The following is a 27,438-nucleotide window of genomic DNA, read 5'->3' on the forward strand; positions in this document are numbered from 1 at the left end:
CTCTAAAAAATAATTGAGTTCCTCATAATATTATAGGTTTACCTGGTGACCTGCCAATTGACAAAAATAGTATCCATGCAAAAATGTTTACAGGAATGTTCATAGCAGCATAATGCTTCAGAGTCAAAATGTGGCCCACCGACTAAGCAATAGATAAATAAAATGTGGCTTATTTGCATTATGGAATAATTGGTCATAAAATAAATGAAATACTCAAACATTTTACAGCCTGGATGAACCTGGAAATATTATGTTAAATGAAAGAAACAGACACAAAAACCACTTATTTTTTTTTGGTTGTATTTATAATGAAATGTCCAAGAATGGGCAAATCTATTGGAGTAGAAAGTAGATTTGTGATTGCCTTGGGCTAGGTGCTTTGGGAGAAATGGTGGTTGCTAACAAAGATGGAGTTTCTTTGGGGGTGATAAAATTTCTCTAAACTTGACTACAGTAATGGTGCAAAGTTGGTGCCTATACTAAAACCCATAGATTTGTACACTTAAATCTATGGGTTTTGGTATACTTCAATGGATAAATGTCGTGTCATGTGAATGAGATCTCAGAGCTACTTATAGACAAGAATATACTGTTGATCTTCTCTATAGGTGGGTGCCATCTTTGGGGATTTAACTGACTACCCATTTACCTCATTACAAATACGAGGTACTGAGATTTACAATGGCTTTCTCCATTCTGAACATATATAGACATTTTTCTTTGTCTTTTACTAAGTAAAACAGTGCAATAACTTTTACATATTTACATAGCATTTACATTGTCAGGCATTATAAATAATCTAGAAATGATGCAAAGTGCATGTGAGAGTGTGCCTCAGCTATATACAAACACTACAGCATTTTACTTAAGGAACTTCAGCATTCATTATTCTGGGTCGCTGTAGAGACTCTGGAATCAATCCCCTCCTTGGATACCAAGGAACAACGGTATTAATTATTGGAGGCCCTCCCCAAAGTAGTGTCATGGCTTCACTTAACGTGTGGCAGGTAGACATGACTTGAAGACAGTGAATCCTTGCTCACCAGGTAGTCTACTTCCTACCAGGTTATTCCCAATGCTGGAGTGAAACTCCTGCCCCACCCTCCTCTGTACCTTCCCCACCCACCCATACAGCCCATTTCCACCTCAGCTACACAGAAATCATCGAACAAGAAGGGGAGGGGGGGAAAAAACCAAGATGATCACTCCCATGCTTGTGCATGGCAATTACGCTTCACACTTTTATTGTTAATTTTCTTCACATAGCAGGTACAGAACCATCCTCTTCCACAATCCAGACCCACGCTGGAGGAACCCTGCTGATCCGGGACACCTCTCTTCTGCAAGTCACCCCTTTCTCCTGATTGGAACACTTGTAGCTGTTCTCCTGAGAGTCTGAGAGTATTAAAAGTCTGACGAGCACGTTTGCACATGCAAAATAATAATAATAATAATAATAATGATGATGATGATGATGATAAGTCCCCTCCCCTCCCCAGTACTGCCTCACGCTTTCTAGAATTTCTTCTTGGTTGAAGTTGACTTCTGAAGCTTTGGCTTCATGAACTTTCCTTGTTGCAGAAGAGGGAGGGGGACCCTCCAGAACTGGGAGTCTTGAGTACAGTTCATGAGTGTTGACATTTATGGGACAGTTATATCATCAGGAGGGGAAGAAACAGCCTGAGTTTGTCATGCCTGGAGGGGTTCACTCTAAGGAGCAGGCAACAGAGTTCCATTTTGTGAAAATTGAAGAAAGTGGTTTGTAGCTGGGTGTGAAACAGGAAGATCGTGACGTGGGCCAGCGTTCAGCGTTCTTCTGCCCATGTGAGGGTCGAGAGAGACCTTTGTCCTGGACTTTATCAGACCCTACACTGCAGCCAATCGACGGACTAATTAAATAACACAAGTTATAAAACTTTTAAAAACGGGGCATTTACAATCAGGGACATAAATACGTGCTTTTACAAGTGTCTACATACATATTTACAGAGTTGCAAGATCAACCATAGTAGCCCTGAAAATAAAAAATCCCTTTTTGTGTGTGTAACCACTCAAGACTTCTCAAAGGTCCCTCCTTCCACTTCAGATTCCAATGTCACTATTGAAAACAGAGCTAAGGAAATGGCGCCAAAGTGGTCTCAGACTTCCCTGTCTGGGGTCTGCCCCAAAGGCACAAAGCCCAAGCCTGTAGCTGAACTGGGTCCAAACTCATGGATACACTCACCCGTTTCTCCGAGACATGGACGCTTCCGCCAAAAGCAGGGACCTGCCTCTCCTGGTCCCCCACAATCAACTCTGGTGTCTGTCAAATGATTGAGGGCCCCCAGCAATCTCTTCACCCATCCCTCTCTGCTTTGAATCTCCAACTTATTTTTCTTTTCTCGGTAATTGTGTTTCCCTTTTCAGCTGATTTGAAAAACTCAAATCCTAAAGGTGTTGATGGTCCCAGCAAGTGAAGCAAAGACAAATATATGTGATATGATGTCCCCACCCCCACTGGTCTTCCCTTTCTGCACCTTTCCCAGGAAAGGCACCCCTGGTTCTGTAAAGAGGGTGGGGGGAGGGGGGACCTTCTTCCAGCTGCACCCAGACTGACTAGAATTTCAAACCTAGAAATGACTCAAAAGCCAGCAGCTCAGATTGCTCGGGCCAGAGAAGAGGGTGTTCCAAGAGCTGGAGTCAAGGAGGACAGCAGGCGGGTTCCACGTATCTGTTGATTCCCAGAGATGGTGGAGGCCGGGGAAGGAGTGGGGAAGGGGAGAGCAGCGGGCACACCTGGCCTCCTCTGGAAGGACAGGACTTGAACTGACGCCCCTCCCACCCCAAGCCCAACCAGAGTCCCCACAATAACAAAAGACAACCCAAGAAGCAAAAAGCAGGATCAAGGAGCTCTTGAAAAAATTGCATAGTAGGAGGTCCCCCCACCCCCAAGGCTTAGCTGCAGAATGCAAGGTCCTGGGGGCTACACCTGACTCTTTCACGGTGTAGCAGAAGCTGCCTTCAGGCCTCCCTGGGTCTGGGAGCCTCTTTTGGAGACCGCACGCAGGCGCGCTGGCACACAGGCTCCCTCCCTTGCTCTCACAGGCTCAGAGAACCGGGATTGGTCAATGCTGCCGGCGGGGCAGAAGGCCAGTCCCTTTGGCTTCACTGATTCCAGGTCACTTCAGGTGCTGGAGAACAAAACAGAAAAGAAAAAGTCACCACAGTCGCATAGTCAGGGATTGTTCTAGCATTTCCCGCCAATTTGTTTTTTTCTAATCAAACTAGTTCTTGCAGCATATACTCCATGGACAGGAAAAGTGCACACCTTCATGAATCTGCCCAGTGAACCAGCCTATAATCACTTACCAGCACCCAGATGTGGAGACAAAACAGGAACAAACGCCCACGAATTTCTGACCTACAACTCTTTTTAAGGATAACCACTAACCCTCACCCTCAGAATAACTTCTCTCTGGACGTCTATTATAACAGATCGCACCCATTTTTAGACTTAAGTGGAATCAACCAAGACAGATCTTTTTTTTTTTTTTGCCTGGCTTCTCTCTATATTTTTTTGGGGGGAGGGAAAAGGCAGGGGACACATCTAGCAATGCTCAGGGGTTAGCCCAGACTGCACTCAGGAATTACTCCTGGCAGTTGTCGGGGGACCTTTGGCATGCCGGAGATCAAACCCAGGTCTGCAGCGTGCAAGGCAAGCTCCCTGCCCACTGTACTCTCTCTCTCTGGCCCCTGCCTGGCTTCTCTTAACTTGCTTATGAGACTCAACCATTTTGCACATGTGGTTATAGCTCTTTTTTTTGCCCCCTTGCTAGAGAGTTTACCATAGGGCCAGGCTACCTTCAACCATCTGGCCCATGTACAACTGGGAAGTCTAATCTGGATTTGCAAATGCTCTACCACTAAGCCACATCTACAGCCCCTGTGTGTGTATACGCATATGTATATATCCTTTTATGTATGCATGTTTCTGCTTAGTGGAAGTGCTGGGCACTTGGGTATACATAAATCACATACCTTTTCATGTTTTCTGGTGAGTGGGTGTGTAGGCACGTCTGCTGAGTGTGCCCTTGCAGTGGAATTGCCCAGGGAATGAACAAATAACAAGTGAATATTCCTGTACGTGTGCTGATGCATGGCTGTGTACACTTTCACTACAGTGCATATGAAACACGAGCACTCTTCTATTTCCTGTTCTATACATACACATGTTTCTGCTGAGGGGACCCTCACAGCAGAGTTGCTGCGTCCCGGGTATGCCTACGATTAGCTTCAGTCAACGCTGCCAAGCAGCTCTCCAAACCAGTTGCACTCCCCGAAGATCCACTCTACTGCTCACAGTCACCCTTGCGACAGGTGACACAGAGACCCATTTTTCTATAGAAGAAATGGAGGCTCATAAAGAAGTAGCTTTTCACAAGGTCAGACTGATGACAAGTAGCAGAGGGGGGGACATATGCATAGGTCAAGTAGCAGAGGTGGGGACATACACTCCAGGGTCAGTCCACTTTCAGCTGAGAAGGAATGGCTGGGCGCACCCACCTCCGTTCACAGAGCTTGTGTGTTTGCTGCAGGATGAGACTAGAACAGAATGGGACCCTAGTCAGAAGTCAAGTGCTCCCACCCAGTGAGCCTGGTCACCATTATTATTATTACCAATAAAAATAAGAGCATTATGGCAAAACTGGACAGCTACATGCAAAATGGGCTTAGACCTCCATCTATCACCATGTACAAAAATCAGATCAAACTGGATTAAAGACCTCAACATCAGACCAGAATCCCTAAGGTACATTGAAGATAAGGTCGGCAAAACCCTCCACGACATTGAAGCCAAAGGTATCTTCAAAGCTGACACACCACTGGCCAAGCAAGTGAAAACAAAGATAAATAAATGGGACTATCTCAAACTAAGAAGCTTCTGCAACTCAAAAGAAACAGTGACCAAAATACAAAGACAATCTACAGAATGGGAAAGGATATTTATGCAGTACCCATCCGATAAAGGGTTGATAACAAGGGTATACAATGCACTGGTTGAACTCCAAAAGAAGAAAACTGCCAACCCAATCAAAAAATGGGGTGATGAAATGAACAGAAACTTTTCCAAAGAAGAAATCTGAATGGCTGAGAGGCACATGAGAAAATGTTCAACATCACTAATTATCAGGGAGATGCAGATCAAAACAACAATGAGATATCATCTCACACCACAGAGACTGGCCCACATCCCAAAAAACAAAAGCAACCGGTGTTGGCGTGGATGTGGGGAGAAAGGGACTCTCCTTCACTGCTGGTGGGAATGCCGACTGGTTCAGCCCTTTTGGAAAACAATATGGACGATTCTCAAAAAGTTAGAAATTGAGCTCCCATTTGACCCAGCAATACCACTCCTGGGAATATATCCCAGAGAGGCAAAAAGGTATAGTAGAGATGACATCTGCATTTCCATGTTCATTGCCGCTCTGTTTACAATAGCCACAATATGGAAAAAACCAGAGTGCCCGAAAACAGATGATTGGCTAAAGAAACTCTGGTATATTTACACAATGGAATACTACGCAGCTGTCAGAAAACATGAAGTCATGAAATTTGCATATAAGTGGATCAACATGGAAAGTATCATGCTGAGTGAAATGAGTCAGAAAGAAAGAGACAGACATAGAAAGATAGCACTCATATGTGGAATATAAAGTAGCTGATAGGTACAAGCTTACAATGTCGCGATTCCTGGCAGACATTTCTCTGGACTTAGTTACTAAAATACTAAAATACAGAAATCCAAAACTATGCTGCTGCTAGTGCGGCCTCCTGACCTCATATCTCTTCATTCTCAGCAATGGAAAACAAATTACCAAATGCTTTCTTTTCAGCAGATCGACTTTAGGGGGGAGAAACTCCAAATCAATAATAGTGAATTTTTTTTTGTTTAAATATTGAATGTAATCAAAGTAAAGTGAAAGTAAAGTGAAATTTACCAGTTACACATGCGGGGTAGGGGGTTGAGGAGGTGGGGGTAAGGGGGGAGGTATATCGTGATTCTTGGTGGTGGAATATGTGCACTGGTGAAGGGATGGGTGTTTGAGCATTGTATAACTGAGACTTTAACCTGAACGCTTTGTAACTTTCCACATGGTGAATTAATAAAAGAATTTAAAAAAAATAAGAGCATTAGTATTGCTCTTATGAAATGTAATAATTCAGTAATAATAATAATAATAATAATAATAATAATAATAATAATAATAGCACCAGTGCTGGTTTATGGAAGACCCAGTGTCAGGAAATTTCTAAGTGCTTCTTATACTTCTTATACTTTCTAAGTGCTTCTTAACCTATACAATCCTTCAGCATATACATTGCAGCACTGTCGTCCCATTGTTCATCAATTTGCTCGAGTGGGCACCAGTAATGTCTCCACTGTGAGACTTGTTGTTACTGTTTTGGGCAAATTGAATATGCCACAGGGAGCTTTCCAGGCTCTGCCGGGTGGGCAGGATACTCTCGGTAGCTTGCCAGGCTCTCCGAGAGGGGCAGAGGAATTGAACCCGGGTCAGCTGTGTGCAAAGCAAATGCCCTACCCGCTGTGCTATTGCTCCAGTCCCAGCATATACACTAGAGAGAGATAATAGCTTGGGAAAACAGTTCAGGGGCTGGAGTGCAGGTTTTATTTGTGGAAAGCTCATGTTCATTCCCTGGCACTGCCTGGTCTTCTGAACAATCCCCCCTACCCCAAAAGAAAGGTCACTAGCCCATTTTACAGCTGGGTAAATTGAATAAAGGACACAAAGTTCACCCAGGAAGACTGGAGTCAGGCTTGGGAAAGCGTGCGCTCAGCTATGCTTGGCCAGTTCCAACCTCCAAACCCCTTATGGGGAGGCAAGAAGAAATGCTTGTGGGGAGTGGGGGGTACCTTCAGGGTCCGTGTCTTCTTCCCTCTCTATCAAATGAAAGTGTGGACCCAGACCCATCCCTTCCCGTGCTACAATCCTTTGCTGTGGTATATGAAAAAGCATTCTAAAGCCATGTTAAGCCATGCCACACGCTGAATCACATCTCCCCAAAGCTTTTATGGAAAGTAAACTGTCCCCCCAGTGTGATGGTATTTGGAGATGGGGCTTGTGGGTCACGTGAGTGGGAAGAGCTGTTAGAAGAGCCCCGTGGGCCTCTTCCACGAGGCATCACAGAAGCTGCTTCTTCAAGGCAGGAAGAGGATCCCCATGACACCCAAAGCACAGCCTTCAGGGCCGCCTGACTCAGACTTTCAGCCTCCAGGGCTGGGGGAGCAAATATCTGTGGGATGCAATGGGCTCTCCATGTACCTGAGCACTGAGCTTAGAAAGTGGTGCTTGGGGCTGGAGTGATAGTACAGCGGGGAGCGTGCTTGCCTTGCAGGAAGCTGACCCAGGTTCGATTCCCAGCATCCCCTATGGTCCCCTGAGCACCTCTAGGAGTGATTCCTGAGTGCAGAGCCAGGAGTAACCCCTGAGCATCACCAGTGTGACCCAAAAAAGCCAAACAAAAAAAAAAAGAAAAGAAAGAAAGAAAGAAAACAGCACTTGTGTGACAGCGAGAGACAAGAATGCTCTGGCCACCAGTAATGCCCGGGCCCCACATGAGCGTGTCCCCGGGGACCCTGGAGGACCCAGGTTGGAAAGCAGTTCACTGCATCTGGCTCTGCTCGGGTGGCCAAGGGCACCTGGTCTGGAAGCCGTGACCGAGTCTCTTTCACCCAGAAAGGCCCCACGCAAGAGGGAAATGGCCCATCTTGGCACTGATACCCTTCTCTGGACAACCCCAGCAAGTCTCTTCGTGGGCCCCAGTCTTGCCGTGTGTAAAAGGGGAGCAGGACATGACCTTCCCTGTCACCCCACTCTCGAAGCCCTGCAGAAGTCAAGTGTTCATTTCAACGATTTGCTCTGGGGCACATCCCCTCTCTTGTGAGTTTTGGACGAGCCAAGAATGAGGGAGAGGAGGTGGGTTTCTGTTTCCATCTCTCCCCCTCTCTCCCACAAGCCCCAGGGCAATAAGGCAGAGCAAACCCAACTGTGAAGAGAGGGCGTAGAGGAAGCACTGAGACAAGGAAAGGCGAGAGCCAAGGTTTTTCTCCTGGATACACAAAAAGTTTCAGCCCTTTCCTGCCTAAGACAACTGCTTTCTCCTTCCAGACAGGCCTGGCTGCGTGAAGCAATCCCCCGTGAAGCAATCCCAGGCCCTTTCCACAGACAGGTCCCAGAACCTCAGCAACCCTGGGTCATGCAGAGTACCAGGCCCTCCTGGACCCCAGACGCTGGTATAGAGCACTGGGATTGGAGCCCACGGGGTTGGAGGTTACTGAACACAATATGGAGACACACTGGGGCTTGCATTGATGCTTGAGGTGCTGACTTGGGGGCATGGAGAAAGAAGAGCTGCAAGGGCCTCTCAGGGGAGCCCAGACGTCTTGCCAAGACCTCCCTCCTCTCTCCAGGTGAAAAGGGGGTGTTTTCATTGGTTTGTTTGCTTGGTTGGTTTTTGGGCCAAACCTGGCTATGCTCAACAGTAATTCAGATGCCAGATGCCAGAGATGAAAGACAGAACAGGGTGAGGGGTGAGTAAGGCAAGTGCCCTGCCTGCTGTCCTCTCTCTCCAGCCCCTCAAAGGGTTCGACTTTTGGGAATAAACTCAGCTTTTACTTCCAGGGAATCTAGAAAACATCTTTAGGTTTGGCGGAGCACTAACGTTTGTGGGTTTTGTTTAATTTTTCTTTTTTTTTGGGGGGGGTCACACCTGGCGATGCTTAGGGGTTACTCCTGGCTTTGCACTCAGGATTTACTCCTGGTGGTGGTCGGGAGGCCATATGGGATGCTGGGGATCGAACCGGGATGGCCTGCGTGCAAAACAAATGCCCTACCTACTGTGCTATTGCTCCAGCCCCACGGTTGTGATTTTTAGAAATATAAGACGGTGGGGCTGGAGTGATAGCACAGCGGGTAGGGTGTTTGCCTTGCACGCGGCCAACCTGGGTTCGATTCCCAGCATCCCATATGGTCCTGAGGACAGCCAGGGGTAATTCCTGAGTGCAGAGCCAGGAGTGACCCCTGAGCGTCGCTGGATGTGACCCAAAAAAAAAAAAAAAAGAAATATGAGACGGTGTCGTCTGAGCCTCCATGGTAAAACCTGGCACTTACTGTGCACCAGATGCAGGGCTAGGTGCCTGGTGCCCATCTGGCACTTGCTGTTCTCACGAGCACTGAAGGCAGCGCCTTTCGAAGGGTGGTGGTGAAGGAGCCTCAGAGAGACTCTTGCCTTGCCAAGGCTCTGCAGCCATCCCATGGCAGAGCTGGAATGGGAATCTGGTGTGCTCCGGGCATGCGCCCTCAGCCACTGACCCCTCTGCTCGAAGGAAGCATCCCATAAGCCACATAATCTATCACTCTCCTGCTCAGTACCCCCCACCCCAATACCCAATCCCAGCCCTTTCTGTCCTTCGAATCCTCCACCCCCACCCCTCCCCCCAACAGCGCCTGCGTCCGTGTACCTGTCGGGGAACAGGTGAAGGGTCTACTCTTTGAAGAGGGGTCCCTGGAACTGGGCTGCGGCCGTGGCCTTGATGTTCCGACACTGCCTGGTGATGTACGGGGCGGTGGGAGCGCAGCGGGATGCCAGGCGGAGACTGTAGCTGTGTGGGGAGAGGAAGAAGCGTCAGTCACTGCCCACAGGCCACCCACCGCCTCTGCCCGCAGGGGCCGCAGCCTCCTTTCCTCCAGACTGGAGCTTCAGCACCTCTCAGGGAGCAAGGAGAGAGCCCCAGGGTTTAAGATACTGCATTGCGCAGGCTGACCTGCAGACCCCAGTGTCACCATATCCACCCGCTCCAATCTCTCTTTTCCCCTCCTCTCCTCCAAGCACCAGGGGGCTAACAAGTGTAACTATGGCCTGGATCGAAAGACAGACCCAGGGGGGCCCCAGGTCTCGAGGCTGCCACTGCAAATTGCTGTCTCCAGCTGTCTTGTGCGCTGGCATGTAGGGGCTCTCAGAGGAGAGGCGAATCTGGATTCTGTGACACACTTTGGGCTTGTTTTTCTGAAAAGCTTTTACAATAAGGTACTGGAGAGATAGTGCAGGCATTTGCCTCGCATGCGGTAGACCCGGGGCTTGATCCCCAGCATCCCATACAGTCCCCTGAGTGGGGGCAAGGAGTAATTCCCGAGTGCAGGGCCAGGACTCACCCCTGAGCGTTGCCAGGTGTGCTCCTCCCCACCAAAAAAAGAAGTAGTACTGTAGCACCGTTGCCCCGTTGTTCATCAATCTGCCCGAGTGGGCACCAGTAACGTCTCCACTGTGAGACTTGTTGTTACTGTTTTTGGCATATCGAATATGCCATGGGTAGCTTGCCAGGCTCTGCCATGCAGGCAGGATACTCTCAGTAGCCTGCCAGGCTCTTCGAGAGAGACGGAGGAATCGAACCTGGGTCGGCCATGTGCAAGGCACATGCCCTAACTGCTGTGCTATCGCTCCAGTTTTTTCTCTAAAAAGAAAAGCTTGAAAAATTATTTTTTTTCCAACAGGTTCTTCTGAGGCAGCCTGACCCTGCAACAATATATCCATCCAGTGCCAGGAAGTGAATGCCAGTGAGGTCTCCTCACACAGCTACTGAAATAGAGAAGCCTTTGCCGTAGGAGAGAAATAAGGACCTAGCTCTGGACACAAGCCATGGCCGCCTGTTTGAATTCCTGTCCCTATCAACACTCACACACTGCCCAGTCCAGTCCATCACGGCCCAGCCAAGGCCTGGGGTCAGCTCATTCCATGACCTGGACAAGAGTTAAGACAGAAAACGAAGACTTGAAGCTTAGCTGCCAGCTCAGGTCTCAAAGGGGTCTCCCAGGGTACCCCACTTTGAGCCTGGCCAGCCATAAGGCCACCTGGAAACCTGGGGACTGCTCACACTTGTGCTGTCTGAAACACGGGACTGTCCTGGCCCATCACAGGCCTTCACACACCGGAACCTGCTCTAGGGAAACGGAGCAGAGGATGGACTAGCAGCCACTTCGGTTTGGCTTGGGGGGCCACACCTGGTGGTGTTGAGGGCTTGCTCCTGTCTCTGAGCTCAGGGATCACTTCTGTGAACTCAGGGGACCATACGGAGTGCCCAGGATAGAACCTGGGTCATCCGTGCGCAAGGCAAACGCTTTAGCTGCTGTACTATCATTCTGGCCCAAGCAGCCTCTTTGGATCCAGACAGACCCCTCATCAGTTTTGGTACCCCTCTCCCCTCTTTGTTACCATCATCCTGTGTCTGTTAATTACTCAAGACCTAAACACATCAAAGATAACACCTTGACCTCATAGCCCTGCTGCAATTAGCCTCTGTTGGACCTCCAGCAGCCCTGACCACCAGAGGGCGTGCTTTCTTTGGTGCCAGGAGTGCCCCTGAGCAGAGAGCTGGCCTGCAGGGCAAAGGCCCCCACAGGCAGATGCCTCCCTCCTGCCCGCGGCACTGTTGCTTGACCCACTGGTAGCTGTTATCTCTTGCACACTCCTTCCCACAGTCTAAAAGGAAGAGCAGATGCTTTGCAGCCCGTTGAATAGATGAGGAAACTGAGGCGCATACAGCAGGCGACCTCCATGGAGGAGCAGAAGTCAGGTCTTTCAACTCCATCAGTGACACCAGGTAACCACTTGGGTACTTCCTGTTGGTACAGGGCTGTGGTGTCCAGCGGGACTCTTCCCTTCCTGAACGTGAGCGCCATTCTCTGGTTTGAGAGCCCAGCGCCTGCCTGAAGCAGAATGTCTCTGGAATAAGATTTCTCCATCTTGGCGTGCTTATAGGCCTCATGAACTAGATTTCTCCTCACTAGCTGCTTGGCCTCAGCAAGCCACAGACTTCTCTGAGCTCTGGCTTCTCCATGCACATGTGGGACAGCAATGATCAGGGACACTATCATAGTCAAATGCAGAGAAAGCTCTTAGCACAATCTGCAGATGGTTCCTATCTTGCCGTTGGACTTAACAAGATTTTGACATGAAGATGACGCCAAAGCAGATGTATTCAGCAGAACCATACTTGAGAATTTCCATGTTAACCTTTTCCCAGGCTAGTGATAGGAGTGGCAAACTCCCAAACACCAATAGTTTACAGACCGTTCCACACTTTCAGCCTTACAGAGAAGAGTTGACCTTTCGCGCTAGAATGGGTTTTTGAGAGTTTTATCCAACCCAAGGCTGCTGGAAGAGTTCCAAGCACCGTCTGGGGGTGTCTACCTAGGAGTCACCCCATAAGTAGAGGCACTGGGACAGCAACTCGGGGGGGTTGGGGAACTTGCTGGACTCAGTGTGACTCATCTGGGGAAGTTCTCCCCACTCCCACCTGCACCTTGGGAGGCAGCGGGATGGGCCATTTGCTCCAGTTAAAGCACAGCCTGTCTCTCAGTCCCTGAACTCAGCCTCCTCATTGATAAAATGGAGACAACTCTTCGGGTTGGAGAGATGGTACAATGGGTAGCGGGCTTGCCCTACACACAGATGAATGGTGTTCATCTCCAGCCCCATCAGGAGTGAACCCTGTACAGAGCCAGGAGTAAGATTTGAACATCACTGGGTCTATATGGCCCAAAAGCAAAGCAAAAAAACTAAATTAAAAAGAAGTGGAGATGATCCTTTTTGTCTAGTTTGGGGGCACATGGGCAGTGTTTGGGGACTCTTCCTGACTTCCTGCTTACGCCTGGGGTCACTCCTGGTGGTGCAGGGGAACTATGAGGTGCCTGGGCTGGCTACCCAGGCTTTTATTTCATGGGAATCATGCACTCCAGCCCACTCAGCTCTCTCCAGAAATAATCCCTTCCATCTGCAGGACTGGGAAGACTCCTGCAGACCCATGATCTGAGAGTCTTTGCTTTCTGAGAACTCAGCACATGTGAGTCTACCTAGCAGTATGAATTGGGGGTGGAGGGGCAGAGGACCGTCCAGGGCCCTTCCGGTTCCCACTCAGCTCTCCCACAGAGGCGCGACCTTCCGCTTCCCCAGATGGACTCCCAGCATGCTCCAAGGCCACCATCAACATGACTCCTGGCACAGACTGGTGCCCACTGGCCTCCTGGCCATCTCACTGCTGTCACGTTCGCTGCAGCAGCTGTGTTGGCTTCTCCCAGTCACCCCGAGCCCTCTTCAGCCCAAGCTTCACCCCAGATTCTCCTGCAAGGTAACAATCTCTGCAGGGTGGCAAAAGAATTCACAGGTTCAAGGTCCCTGGTCAGTGACGTGATCGCAGGACCACAGGTGGGAACTGCCCAGAGATGCTTCCCAGGCCTCCCTCTGGGGAATGGTGACCCAAGACATGTCCCCTGTGTAGTGTCACCGTGTATGTGAGTGTGTGTGTGTGTGTGTGAGACTGTGATGGACATGCCCCTCCCCACCCCCCCAGACCCACAGACTGTGACTGGGGAACCTGTCCAGGCTGTGCTTGCTATCATACCCTTAACATCTCATTCTCTGTGAGCAAATGAACCCTCCAAGTGGAGTGAGGCACCAGAGAGTCCTGGTCCTTGCGCTGCTCAGGGATCAGTCCTGGAAGTGCTCAGGCAACTGCATGTGGTGCCAGGGTTTGACCCAGTCAGGCATACAGAAGGCAAGCACCTTATCAGCTGTACTATCTTTCCAGCTCCATCAACTGCTTTTCCAACAGCCGGGAAGAGAGGACCAGGGATATGGCTCAAGCAATAGAGGAAGTGCCTTGTGCATTTGAAGCCTTGGGTTCTATCTGACTTTGCGGCCCTCAAATGCAGCCAGGTGAAGGCTCTCCAACGCTGCTGAGCACCCAGCACCACCCCGTGCAGGGTGACCTCACCGGGATTCCACCCCGTGTGCTTTCATATCTCAAACAGTGGAGGGTTGGGAGGCCTCTGCCTAGTTTTCTCCAAAACATATGGCTCAGAAGTACCCATCTGCTTTCAGCCTCTACTGACAGGCCTTCTAGAATTTCACTTCAAAGGAGCAACACCTCATAAGACTTTTCAAATGCACCAAAGAAATGATCCCTGAAAGTGACAGAGAATAAAAGGGAAATAGTCTGCCATAAAGATGGGGGGGGCGAGGGGGGAAGGGGAGGGCTGGGGAGGGGACAGGGGGTGGGATATTGAGGACATTGGTGGTAGAAGATGGGCACTGGTGGAGGGATGGGTGTTTGACCATTGTATGACTGAAATGCAAACATGAAAGCTTTGTAACTATAGCTCATGGTGATTCAATTAAACAAATTTTTAAAATATGTTTTCAAAAAAATTGCATGTGAGGGGCCTCATACACTCCCCCAGACCTGCCTCCATCTACACAAGTGAGGACGGGCCCGGAGACTGTGTCCTTCCACACTCCGGCAGTGGTCCTCACAGCTCGTCTCCCGGGGAACGGTCAGAACCCTCCACGCAAAGGCACCAGAGGGCGGACTTATTCAATTCCTGAGTTTACGATGTGGCCACTGCATCCTTCAGCCCTTTCTGCTGCCCTGTGGGTCTCTCCTGTCTGGGGGGCTGTGGGGTTCATTCCTCCCCGAGCTCCTGCTCGTGTGTGTCTCCTCCTCTGCTAGTTTTGCTGTTATTGTCCATGCCTCAGCCTGCCTCTTCAGCACGGACCAGGCTGTTCACTGGTCCCATGGAGGACTTTCGGCTTAGCCTCACCCCCACACCCAGCCTGCACCCTGGGCACATCCAGGAGCTGGTCAGTATTTGCTGGAATGGCACATCCGCTGCCCCTGCCCCTGGGGCTCTGCCAGTGGACAGGATAGAGGCCTGAGCATCACCTAGAGAGTGAAAACGCTCCCGCCACAGGAAGTTTTGAGAAGAGTTGGGCACGCTGGGTCCCTGTGGTCCCAGATGCCCCATATATTGACTCAGCCCCAGGAATCCACCGGGCACAGGGAGCAGCGTGGGGAGGTGGCGGGGCAAGGGGTGGGGATGGGGGCAAGACAGGGAGGAATCCCAGAGTGGAAGGTTCCAGCCTGAGTCCTGAGCAGAGTGACGCAGGAAGGCACCGCAGGCAGGACCCAGCCGGGCTGGTTTGTGTGCCTGGAGCAGCCGCCGAGCTAATGAGTCCCCGGGGAAGCAGTCCCCGCGCCTGCAATGGGGCCTCCCTGGACTCCCATGGCCGCCACCAGGCTCGGGGGAGCTGGCATGGAGGCTACACCACCACAGAGCTGCGGCTGCACCTGGGGCCTTCTCAGGGCCAGGGGGCCTCTGGGAGCTGGGAGATGGGCTGAAGCCAGGATAGCCACGCAAGCTAACAGATGGACAAGGTAGAATGGGTAAGGGCAAGGCCACCACCGACACCCTCACTGAATGACACGATGGGTGGGTCACAAAGTGATGCAAATGCTGTGGACCGTGAGGGTGCTCACTCGGCCTGCCGTCTGAGAACAGAAGACTGAAAGGGAAGCTGGCTTCAAGGCCAACAGGAGCGCCCACCCCACCCACTGGAACCCCTTCTGGGACATCCCCTGTGAGTGCTGAGTACCCCCGGATCCTGCCAAGGAGAGACAGAAAATGGGTATATGAGAAAGAGGCAGATTACGCAGAAGAGATTTCTTTGGAGAGAAAAAACATGGAGGGAGAGCCAGAAAATTGAGGGAGGGAAAAGAAAGAGAGAGACAGAGAACAGAGAACGTGTGTGTGTGTGTGTGTGTGTGTGTGTGTGTGTGTGTGTGTGTGTGTGTCTGGGTGGGGTGGGGGCAAGGAGGTAAAGAAAAATCCCCCAGAAACCACCTACCTGTGACAGGACCAGGTGAGACATCAGGGAGACTGGCGGGGATGATGGGAGGGTCAAGTCCCACCCCCCGTCCACCCGCTCCCAATGGCTGTGTGGACACAGATAAGAAATTCGATCAGGAGGCAGCTGCTCTCATGCAGGTGAGAGTTCATGGCAGTGTGGACCTTGGGGTGAGCTCAGGGAAGGTTCTGTGGTAAGTGGCTGGATTCCAGACACATTCTGAAAGCCATGCTGACAGGATCTGCCGATGAGTCAGTCACAGCAGGAGGCTAGAGAGGAGCCAGGGCCCTAGACTAGCTCTGGACTGGACTCAAGGGGTCCCACTGTCCCAAGCAGGAGGAGGCATTGGGGGGTGGGGGGAGGAATCTGGGCTGGATTTGCTTTGAATCATTCATGACACCTGAGGGACGGGTCCAATGGGTGGCAGACCAGAAATGCTGGTGAATTTGGTCAGTACCAGGGCGGCAAGGCCGGGATGGGTATGTAGCCAGAGAAGAGGAGACGTGTCCAGGGCCTGAGGAAGGCGTGTGGGGAGCAATGTGTGTACAAGCCAGGAGAGGGTAGAAGACCTCTCGTGCACTGGGTCTCATGGTGGCCCAAGGGCTGAGGAAGAGAAGACACAGAAAGGGCAGAAGCTCTGGAAAGCCCTGGTAATGGCAGATTCCAGACAAAGGCCTAAAAGATGCTGAGTTCAAGAGAAGAGGGAGAAGAACTGAGGGTAGGAGAGTCTAGTGACATCCCTCAAGGAATCCTGAGGAGAGGGTGTGGGAGGGGAGCAACCAGCTCCAGGAGCCTGTCTAGGGATCCCCAGCAGACTGAGGACCCCCATGCTCCTAGCCAGCCTACTGTTCTTCTAAAGGAGACCCCTGCCTACCCTTTCTTCTGCCTGCACCATCAGGACGGATGTCTCCAGAACTGATGGGCCATGCAGGGGACACGGGGCTTCCACGCTCTCAGGCAAACCTCTGAGCACCACTCATTGGAAATCAGGGTCTGAGCTTCTGGGCTTCTGCCAGAAGTAAGGGAGAGGCAATGGGTGTGGGACCAGGTACTCAGGCCAGGCAGCCTGAGAGGGTGCTGAAGTCCCCCCCGGGGGCTGGCAAAGGCCCATATAGGTAGAATCTGCTAGAACCACCACCTGCTTCCTGGCGCCAACGCCTGTCAGCATCTAGGGCAGGTCTCGGGGCTCCAGGGAAGCCCCTCCCACTCAGAGGAGGCCCTCAGATCTAGGGTGAGGGGTAGGCGAGCTGGCACAGAGCTGAGCATTTTGGCCTGAGAGCCGCCACCAGCTTGCTAGTTGCTTTTGACCACTGCCTCCACTCTCTAAGGCTGCTTAGCCTCGCCTGCCAAATGAGGCTGTCAAACAAAAGGAATGGAATAACATCATTCGCGGAGCCCCTACCACGCGCCCGCAGCCACTTAAGGAGCTTTGGGGATACCCCTCAATCACCTCATTTTACAGAGGAGAAATGATGGGGTGCAGAGACATGAGAAAGCTTGGCATCCCCTCCCCCCACTTTCTCAGCCCAGAGGTATAGCGAGATCAGGAGCCAGCCCCACCTGACTCGGAAGCCTGCGTCTCTGTCCCATGGCCTCTCTCCAGTCTGTCACAAGCCAGACGAAGCGGAAGCTTTGCCCAAAGCACACAGCACAGTCCCTCCAGGAGCTGGCTCAGACTGGAACCATGTCAGCCCAAGGAGCCTGGCCCCAAAGCCTCCAACTCCTAAAGGGATAAAAATCCCCCTGCTGGCCTCTGGGCCCTATACCAGGAGGCTCAGCTGGGTTGGCACCTTTTGGGCACAGAGAAGCCTTGAGAATCTGCCCCCAAGGTCTTACCCCAAAGGTGCTGCATGGACCAGTAGCATCCACTGACTGGGGGTGTAGGGGTGTCAGCTGCTGACACTGCAAACAGCTGCTCAGCCCTCCCTGCCCCCATAACCTCCTCAAGTCAGGAGCTGTCGTCCAACAAGACTCTCGGAGATGTGGTGTTCAGGGCAGCGGAGGGGCTCAGGTGAAGGGACACCAGCCAAGAGTCAAGGGCTGGGAGGTGTGTGTCTCGCTGAGTACACTAAATGCACAGGGTACCACTGAGTGTATATGAAGGCAGGTGGGCCTATGCAATGACTTTTAACACAGGAGGAGGATGGAGGGGGGATACAAAAGGGTAAAAGGGTCTCTGGGGGACATGGGAAAAATTTGAAAGTACAGACCTGAAAAGTAATAAGCACCATCGTGTTGCCACCAGTGGGGGCTGAAAGAGACCACAAGCTTGGCACCTCCTCTTAAGTGAACCAGGTGAGGTGGGTCCTTGCATCCTTTTATGGTTGAGGAGACAATAGCTGTGAGAGGTTAAGACTCCTTTTGAAGGAGGGAGAAGGCGGGATAGAGGTAGGAGGGATGTGCAGGGCTGAAGTTTTCTTCCCCTGTATTGGGAGGGAGCCAATGGCCAGTGCTGGCTCCTGATTGGGCCACTACACACCCAACTGTCCAATCACATGCAGCCTGCTTAAGTTCGGTGACCAGTCACGCCTCCAAATCTACTTGGCTTGAACTCCAAACACCCAACATATGACAGGTATTGCCATAACCTAACAAGAGGGTGACTGTGGGGACCTCAGCCAGACAAGGCTGGCCTGTGAATGATCCCTACCCTGCCACCCACCTTCTCCACTGGGATAAGAGGGGACAGGAGACTCTGGAGGTCAGGGCCAGCAGCCCTTCCTGCTCAGGCTGCTCACAGCAAAACACTTGACCTTGAGTGAGTAGATAGCTCATTCAAGATCATGCAGCAAGTCTGTCCTTGGGATGGAGTGAAGGGCTGGGACTGCTTATTTGAGGACACTAATGATAGGGAAGAAAGACAGAGTGAAGCCCGGCAAACGACAGGCAGAAAGGAATCAGGTGAGCAGGATCAAGGACACTCAGTGTCTGTGATTGCCACTTTCCCCATCAGACCCAAGAGCACTGCCATCTTTCCATGCACTTCATACAGGCCTGGTACGAGCTGGAGGTGAGAACAAGAAAGTGACAAGATGGGGCTGGAGTGATAGCACAGCGGGTAGGGCGTTTGCCTTGCACAAGGCCAACCCAGGTTCGATTCCCAGTATCCCATATGGTCCCCCGAGCACCACCAGGGGTAATTCCTGAGTGCAAAACCAGGAGTAACCCATAGCTGGGTGTGACCCAAAAAGCAAAAAAAGAAAGAAAGAAAGAAAGAAAGAAAGAAAGAAAGAAAGAAAGAAAGAAAGAAAGAAAGAAAGAAAGAAAGAAAGAAAGAAAGAAAGAAAGAAAGAAAGAAAGAAAGAAAGAAAGAAAGAAAGAAAGAAAGAAAGAAAGAAGGAAGGAAGGAAGGAAGGAAGGAAGGAAGGAAGGAAGGAAGGAAAGAAAGAAAGAAAGAAATAAAGAAAGAAAGAAAGAAAGAAAGAAAAAGAAAGAAAGAAAGAAAGAAAGAAAGAAAGAAAGAAAGAAAGAAAGAAAGAAAGAAAGAAAGAAAGAAAGAAAGAAAGAAAGAAAGAAAGAAAGAAAGAAAGAGATAAGTCAGGAACCAGGCCACTGCTGCAGTTCAAACTGCTCTTTCTCCAATGCCCCTCAGCCCAAGCCCCTCCCCCCATCCTTGGCAATGTGCCATCTTTGTTGCTCAAAACCCAAAGGAAGTTGGCTGGGAAGAGAACGTGTTCAATGTTGTCAAGGCCTCACCCCTGCCCTGAGCCCAACTTGCATGACCACTCCTGACGCCAGCTCCTCACGTCTCTTGACACACCCACTGGCTCAGCAGTTAAAGCTTAACATCACACTTGCAGACAGGCATGTGGGCCGGGCGCCCCCTGCGTACTTGCTCCCTCTCTCCCAGGTCCTTCTCACACAACTTCCAGACCCCAACAAGCCCTCCAAGCGACCCCTTCCCTCCCAGGACTAGCCAGAGGCACCGAACGAAACAGCCTGGGCTTTTTCAATGAAACTTTCACGATCAGGACGGAAGCCCAGAAGGAAAATGCAAACAAATACAAGTGTGGCAAGGCAGATGACCACAAGGCAGGCAGAGTGCCAGCTTGGTGCAGAAAGGGACCGAGGAGTCCAGATAGAGTGGCTTTGCTAGACGTCAGTAGAAGGACGTGGGGGCATTCGGGCTCTGAAAGGTGATAAGGCCAGAGAAGTCAACAAGACGCCGCCTGCTGCGGGGACAGCTAAGGAGAGCTCAGCTGCCCTCAAACGCTTTGCAGCAGAGGTGACCACCAGCTCCATGCGGCGCCTACCCACCAGCTTTCAGGCATCCTGGGGCATTTCAGGTTGTCAGCACTGATCTGAGGACACTAAGCACTGGGGGTGGCCATCGACCGCTTTCATTTCCTCCTGGCCCCCTGCCCTCCCTCTGGTGCCGCTGCTACTGCAATGTCCGGGCATCACCCACGCCTGGCCTCCTGCTCGCAGACTGTTCTTTCAGCTATGATGCACTCTGGGTATGGTGCTCTCAGAGTGCTCACCTGGTAGAGGCACTCGAGTCACAGGTTATGGGGGCTGCCCGGAGGTTGCTGTGCTCAGCAGAAGGTCTTGCTCCCTGGCCATGGCCCTGGCAAAGATTTTATTTTTTTTCCATTTCTGTGCTTCTAGAGGGGCCGCACTGGCTTCGGGGCATTCTTCTACAGCGGCGCTGTACAACTGGAAATGGCTTGAGGCTCTGGGGATTGTGGACAGCACATCTGCCAGGACCCTGTCTGGCTCAGCACATGTGGTGTCACGGGGGTTTGAACTCAAGACCACATGCCTGGCAGCGGTCTAGCTCCGGGCCCAAGAATTGGCTGTCTTGATGGAGAAAGCTGGTGGGAACTCTGGGGGCTCCTTTGTTCTCCTTTGCTGGGTTGGTCATCTAAACCAGCTAGTGTCAGAAGGCCTGTCCAGCTGCCATCTCAGACACAGGGCTGGCACTACCAGGGCTAAGGCACACTCCCTGGGTGTCTGGACGAGGCGTCAATGTTCAGAACGGGGTGTCAGATGACCCAGTCCGAAGAAGCTGCGAGGTGGGAGGCTGCAGACACAAGCCTCTGAGGGAACTGGGGCAGTGGGGCAGGGCAGAGTGGGGAGCAGCCAATCCCCAGCCCTCCCAGAGGGAAAAAAATTCTGCTCTTGTACTTCCTCACAAGCTCTGCCCCGAGACCCCAAAATCTTGCCGCCTGGGTCCCAGCTGCCTGTACACACGCAGCGGGGACAGGATGCGTGTGGCAGGGCTAGGCCTGTTCAGCCTACTTTTTGGCTGCAGAGACGAGGCCTGTGGATGTCGGTGGCCAGGACTCCCGCCCATCCTCCAGCCTCTGCAGGGTGGCCCTGCTCCCTGTTCCGCTCTGCAGCTGAGCACTACACAGAGGCCTTTAGGGCAGCAAATCAGGGACAGCTGAGCGGCAGCCCAGCCCCAACACAGCGGGGAGCCCGTGGCAGAGGAGGAGAGAAAACCCCACTGTTCCTGCCACATTACCAGCCGGTCACAACTCCCCCAGGTGCTGCTCAGGCCTGCGAGCTCTGTGAGGTCCAGTTAATGCCCATGGGCTTGCCCCAGGCCGAGTGCTATCCCAAATGTTGACATATAATGACAATTTTCAGACAACGTAGGGCTGCTGCCCTTTTCACTCGGGTAAAGAGGCACAGAGAGGTTAGGCAACTGGCACAGGAACACACAGTTGACAAGAGGCAGCGTTGAGACAGAAGCGCCGAGTCCGTCTAGGGCCTGTGAAGCAAGAAGCGGGTCCTTGCAGCAATGCTGAGCCTTTGCTGTGCTGACACCACAAGGTGTCAATTCCCAATACCCTGAGACACTCCCTGCATCTGACTCTTTCCCCACAGCCTGCTTGGTGCCATGTGCCACAGGACACAGCGGAGGGCCATGTGCTGTGTGTCTCAGAGGACACAGCTCTGGTCTAGCCTTATCCTCAAGAGAACCCCTTTAAACAAGTCATAGCAGTGATAATGAGGATGAGGGTAATGATAATAATCTTTTGGGGGCTACACCTGGCTATGCTCTCGCTTACTCCTGCCTCTGCACTCAGGAAACACTCCTGACAGCACTTGGGGGACCACATGCGATGCTGGAGATTGAACCCAGGTTGACACATGCAAGGTAAGTGTATGAACTACACTATCTATACTATCTCTCAAGCTCCATAATTATTATACTACCATACTGTAATGTACAATTAAATGTACTATATATAGTACAAATATTTCTAGTATATATGGTATAGTTTATATACAGTAAGTATATGTATATACTATACGCTACATGTATATACTACAAACTATACTATATATATTTGTACTATATAGTACAATTGTATGTACTATACAGTACATATCTGTATAATGTACTATATGTGTGATAATGTACAATTGTATGTATGCATTATACTACAGTATTACTATACTGTACTATGTACCATATACTACTGTACTATGTACTGCTGTAATATATACATATGGAGTATGGAGCGATAGCACAGTGGGTAAGGCATTTTCCTTGCACGTGGCTGACCTGGGTTCAATTCCTCCACCCCTCTTGGAGAGCCTAGCAAGATACTGAGAGTATCTCGCCTGCACGGCAGAGCCTGGCAAGCTACTCGTGGCATATCCGATATGCCAAAAACAGTAAAAACAAGTCTCACAATGGAGACGTTACTGGTGCCCGCTCAAGCAAATCAATGAGCAACGGGATGACAGTGACGCTACTGTACATAGTATTAGCATACTATTTATGCATTGTACTATTTCTCTAGCCCCATAATTATCATAATACTTTTTAATAAAACCACTTCAGAAAGGGTTTGATCCCTGGCATCCCATATGGTCTCCCGAGCACTGCCAGGAGTAATTCCTGAGTGGAGAGCTAGGAGTAATTCCTGAGCATCACCAGGGTGACCCAAAAAGCAAACAAAGAAACAGACCAAAAAAAAAAACACTTCAGAAAAAGGGGGGAAAATCTTTAAGCAGACCATTTCTCAAATAGGTCACATGCAACAGTGTGTCCAGAGTTTGGGACTTAGATTTGCAACTCTGTGCACAAATGGGGCCATCATGGAGGGATCCTCGGGGCCAGCTAAGGAGGCCAAGGTTTCCTGTCCACACTCCAGACCAAAGCCGGTGCCCCATGTGTGGTGACCCCTACAGGGCAACCAAGTGCAGAGGGCACATCTGAACACGTTCAAGACCCATGGGGGAAGTAGTAGATCAGATGCCTGGTCTCTGTCCTCCTGGGGCATGTGCTTGAGAAGGGGAAATGTAGCTACTTCCTATAGTCCCTAATTACAAACTGCAATTGGTACAGAGAGGAAAAAGCGAGGTTCCCAGAGCTCAGAACAGGGTGCCTGCCCATAGAAGCACTGTGTGTTCATGTGTGTATGTGAGCACATATGCGTGCATGTGAACACACGTGAGTCTGCACTCCTCTCCACTTGAGCTCAATGGAGCATTTGTCAGGGAGCATAAAGAAAAAGCAAGCAGAGTGCAGAATTTACATTAACCCCAGGAAGCAGTTTCAAAAAGGGTCATTTCTGTCCCTGAAGGTCCTCCTCAGGGACTTCATATGAGATTACTTCATACCCTCGATCTTTCCTGGCCTCTTTTTTGTGCCTGAACCTCGAAGCATGTTGCACGTAAGGGAAGCTGGCAAGGGTGAGAGGTGTGTCAGGAGGCCAGGGCAGGCACTTGGCAAGTCTCCTCTCAGCCTTTTCCTGAGCACTGAGCCATGGCACTGCTTCCTGGGACGCTGAGCCTCTTTGCAAACAGCAGAGCTGAGCGCTTGTAAGCCTCGGGGACCAGCCCTAGATGTCCAGGAGGGCACGTGTGTCTCACTGCAGAGAGGGTTTTGCAGATGAAAATGCAATAGGGCAGGAAAGCGGAGGGCCACTGTGGTCGAACTGTCTGGCTCGGTCATGTCTAACTGCTGAGCAGGTCGGAAATGTTTTGTGAGGATGAGAAGAGTCATGGAGAAATGCAGAGTGTCCCAAGTTGGGGCCAGCATGACTCCCCCACCCACTATCCAACACCAAGGGATGTTGCCTCAGTCTGCAATCTGAGCCCACAGCACACCACCAAAGTCCACTGCTGAGCCCTCGCTCACGTCACTGGTCCTGCCCGACAAGGCTCTCCCCACTCAAGTCCAAAACCTCTGCTGAGAGTCTCTCAGGAGCAGCGCTGCACACCAGGCTTTCCTCTCCAGCACAGTGCTTGACCTGGTGCTCCTGGGAGGAAACCATCTCTGGGTTGGTGTCCAATGGTCAAAAGGCCACCCGTAGTCTGGGTGAGTCCCCTGAAGTCCCAGACCAGTTTCTTCTGCAGGACACAGATCTGCAGAAGATCTGTTGGATCCCAGGGAAGCACCCCTTGGGGACACAGAGGGGCTCACATGGCAAAGGAGACAAAGTCCAACTAATGGTGCATCGAAGAACAAGCATATGGGTTTTTTTTTTGGGGGGGGGTATATCTTGGCTTTGGTTTTAAATTTTGGTTTGGTGGTGGGCTCAGGGCATACTCCTGGCTGGGAATCACTCCCGGTGGGGACCACATGTGCTGCCAGGGATTGAATCAGGTTGGACTTGTGCAAGGCAAAGGCCCACCCACTGTACAATCACTGAAGCTTTTTTTTTTAACTTCAATGAAAAACAAGCACTAACTACCGGCCTCTAGGCTGCCGGAAGAACCACTGCCTCGATGATGGGTCACACTCAACATTCTTGATTCCAAACCTCAGGGAAGGCACTCTTAGCTCTGCCCCTTGACCAGCCTCTGCCTCTCTCTGAGAACTTCTGAGAACCCCACATCCACATCCCCTCTTGCTGATTGCTGATAGCTCCAGTCCTTACTGGCCCTCTTCCTCAGACACAGGCTTTTTGCCCCTGGCCCCCAAGCAGGTTCCCCCACTCCCTCTAAGGGGGAAGTGTCACCCTCACTGCCTTCTCTTTCTTGCCTCTCCTGTTTCTCTGGCTTTCACAACTCCTTCCCATCATCAAATCAGTACGGCTATTTTTTCCCACCTGGAAAAGAAACCCCTCTTATTTTATCTTCTCCCCAGGGGCCCATTTTGGGGTTCTCCTTTGTAGTCATGCTCCCTGAAAGACTTCTTAATGTTCTAAAATGTCTTCACCCCCTTTTTTTCTTTGTTTTTTTTTTGTGTGTGTGGGGGTTGGGAGGAGAGGGTAATCTGGTTTGGGGGCCGCACTTGGCAATGCTTTGGAGGTTCTGTGCTTGGGATCACTCCTGGCAATGTTTGAAGCAGTGTCGAGGATGCACACACACAAGCCCAGTGCTCTACCGAGACCTCCAAGGCTGGCCCTGGCCTTTAGATCCTTACAAGTTGCTTCATGGGGGTGGTGTTGGGAAGGGTGCATCTGAAGGGGGTGCTCTGTTCCTGAGCCACATCCCCAGCCTTTTCGCCCTTCTGAACCCAGGGCAGTCCTGTCCGCTCCATTTCTCTTGGCATCCTCCCACCTAGGCTGCCCCCATGTTGCTAAATCCGTGGTCTGATCTCACGTCTCATCTCCAGCAGTAGCTTTGACACACTCAGTCCCCCCTCCTCCAAATTCATCCTTTGCTTGGTTCTCTGGCTCATTCAGTATTTTCTTACTTGGTCTCATTTTCCTGCTTGGTCTCACTTCCATGCTCTTCCAAACAGCTCTAATCTCTTGTTCAGAGCATCCTGGATTCTTGGACTCCTTCCCTGGACCTATACTCACACTCCATGGAGATTCCTCTCCCATTGGTTTTTAACTCATTATGGCTACCCTCAAGACTCCTGTCTCTATTCCCAGCTGGGTTCCTTCCTCTGATCTTTGAAACCTAAATATTCCCTGTCTCCCCATCTCATGCATCTCAAACTTCACCTGCCCCCAACTGAATTCCCAGCACACATGAACCCCACAAACGGCTCCAACTACAGTCTTCATTACTCCCTTAATGGCATCCCCAGGCCCCCCCACCCCCCATAGTCAAAACCAAAACACCCCGAAGTCCGTACTCATTCTCGTCTTCTCTTTCTCAGCTGATCCTCAACAAATCTTGTGGACCTGCCTCCAAAATATATTTGGAATTCCACCACTACACTGCAATCCTGTAAGCATTTCTTCTCCCTTCTGAACCATTTCTCCCCGGTCTCATTTCAGTCCATGCTCAACTGGAGGATTCTGTCCAAAATCAAGTCATACCATCTTCCTCCTCCCTTTAAATTTCCCATTGACTTAATGTAAGAACGAATTTACAAAGAATAGAATAGTACCCATTTACTGCCATGATTTCATCTGATTCCTCACCCCTTCCTCTCCTCCTCCTCTCCAGCCACACTAGTTTGTTTCTGGAATGTACCAGGGATATTTCCACCTCAGGGCCTTTGCGTGTGATCTCCTTGGCCAAGTACCTTCCTTCCCTATCCACGGGTCAGCTCCTTCACCCCCAAGTCTTTTTTTTTAGTGCAGACTTTTCAGTCACATTTTCTCTGACCACTGTGTCTTTCACTCCAGAACTTTCTATCCCTTTCCCTATTTTGTTTCTCCAAAGCACTCATCTGATATGCCTAGTTTCTCACTTGCTAGTTCACTGTCTCTCCACAGCCCTCTATAATGTAAGTTCCACATGGGTCAGGGATGTTCATGGCTACATGGCCACACGAAACAGTGAAGTTGGCTCCACAATCGTTCTTTTTCTTTTTGGGTCACACCCAGCAATGCTCAGGAGTTACTCCTGGCTCTGCACTCAGGAATTTTCCTGGCGGTGCTGGGGACCATGCAGGATGCCAGGCATTGGACCCAGGTCGGTTGTGTGCAAGGCAAATGCCCTACCCACTATACTATCTCTCTGGCCCCACAATGGTTATTAAATGATGAAATTATAAGATGGTCAAAATCTAAGATGTCTTGACTAAATCAAACCCATCACTCCTCCTCATCTATGGTTTCCAGTTCTTTATAAAGAGGGGAAAGAACTTCAGTCACTTTTATAAAATATACCTATGTGCAAAGGTCTTCCATCCTTTATGCAAATTTTAATGGTTGCTCACCCACACCTAATAGAATTGTAGGTTTTAATAAATTCTGTGCCTTTCTGAACATTTGACTAATTTTATTTGTTTGGGGCCACACTTGGCACTGCTCAGGGATCACTTCTGGTATTGCTTGGAGGGACCATATGTGGTGCCAGGGATTGAATGAGGTCAACCTCAGGCAAGACAAGCACCTAAACACCTGTACTACCTTTTAGTCCTCTGAATATTCAACTTATTTTTCATAAACAACTCAATGCCCTTATTTCATCAGTTTGGATACTGTTCAACTAAGTCACACACACACACACACAAATACAACAGTTAAGTACGAGTGACAAAACACAGGTTTGGGAATGCAATAAAATTGAGTTTCAGCAGCATTCAGCAGCTGGGAACAGAGAGGCCAGAGTTGGGGGGAGTCTCTGAGGTGTCAGGATGCATTCTGGAAGGAAGTAAGAACATCCATTAATAGCAAAGGTTGACAAAATAAAAATCAACAGAGCCCCAACTGCATACCATCTTATCCACAGTTGGCATTCTAACAAGAGTTGGAGGAAATTTCTGGTGCCACTGCCTGGGCCCCAGACAGTGTGATTCTCACATCAATGACTGCTCAGGGGAGGGAAAGCCATGGAGGCCCTGGGCTTCTTGCACCAAGCACTCTTGTCTGCTGCCCTGACTTGTCA

General features: G+C 50.5%; 1 protein-coding gene across 3 annotated transcripts in view; it reads right to left on the reverse strand.

Annotated features, from left to right (window-relative positions):
• Positions 1-1,227: 1,227 nt before the first annotated feature.
• The window catches only part of PRDM2 (PR/SET domain 2), a 128,539-nt gene continuing 102,328 nt past the window's right edge, over positions 1,228-27,438 (reverse strand). For all 3 annotated transcript variants that reach the window (XM_055137843.1, XM_055137841.1, XM_055137844.1), the window contains 2 exons: positions 9,521-9,661; positions 1,228-3,170 (listed from right to left, as the gene is read on the reverse strand). In XM_055137843.1, coding sequence (XP_054993818.1) covers positions 9,544-9,661 — 118 coding nt within the window. In that variant the 3' untranslated portion in view covers positions 1,228-3,170; positions 9,521-9,543. The remainder of the gene's footprint in view (positions 3,171-9,520; positions 9,662-27,438) is intronic.

This window comes from Sorex araneus, chromosome 5 (assembly GCF_027595985.1).
Source record: "Sorex araneus isolate mSorAra2 chromosome 5, mSorAra2.pri, whole genome shotgun sequence".
In the NCBI taxonomy this organism is placed as follows: domain Eukaryota; kingdom Metazoa; phylum Chordata; class Mammalia; order Eulipotyphla; family Soricidae; genus Sorex; species Sorex araneus.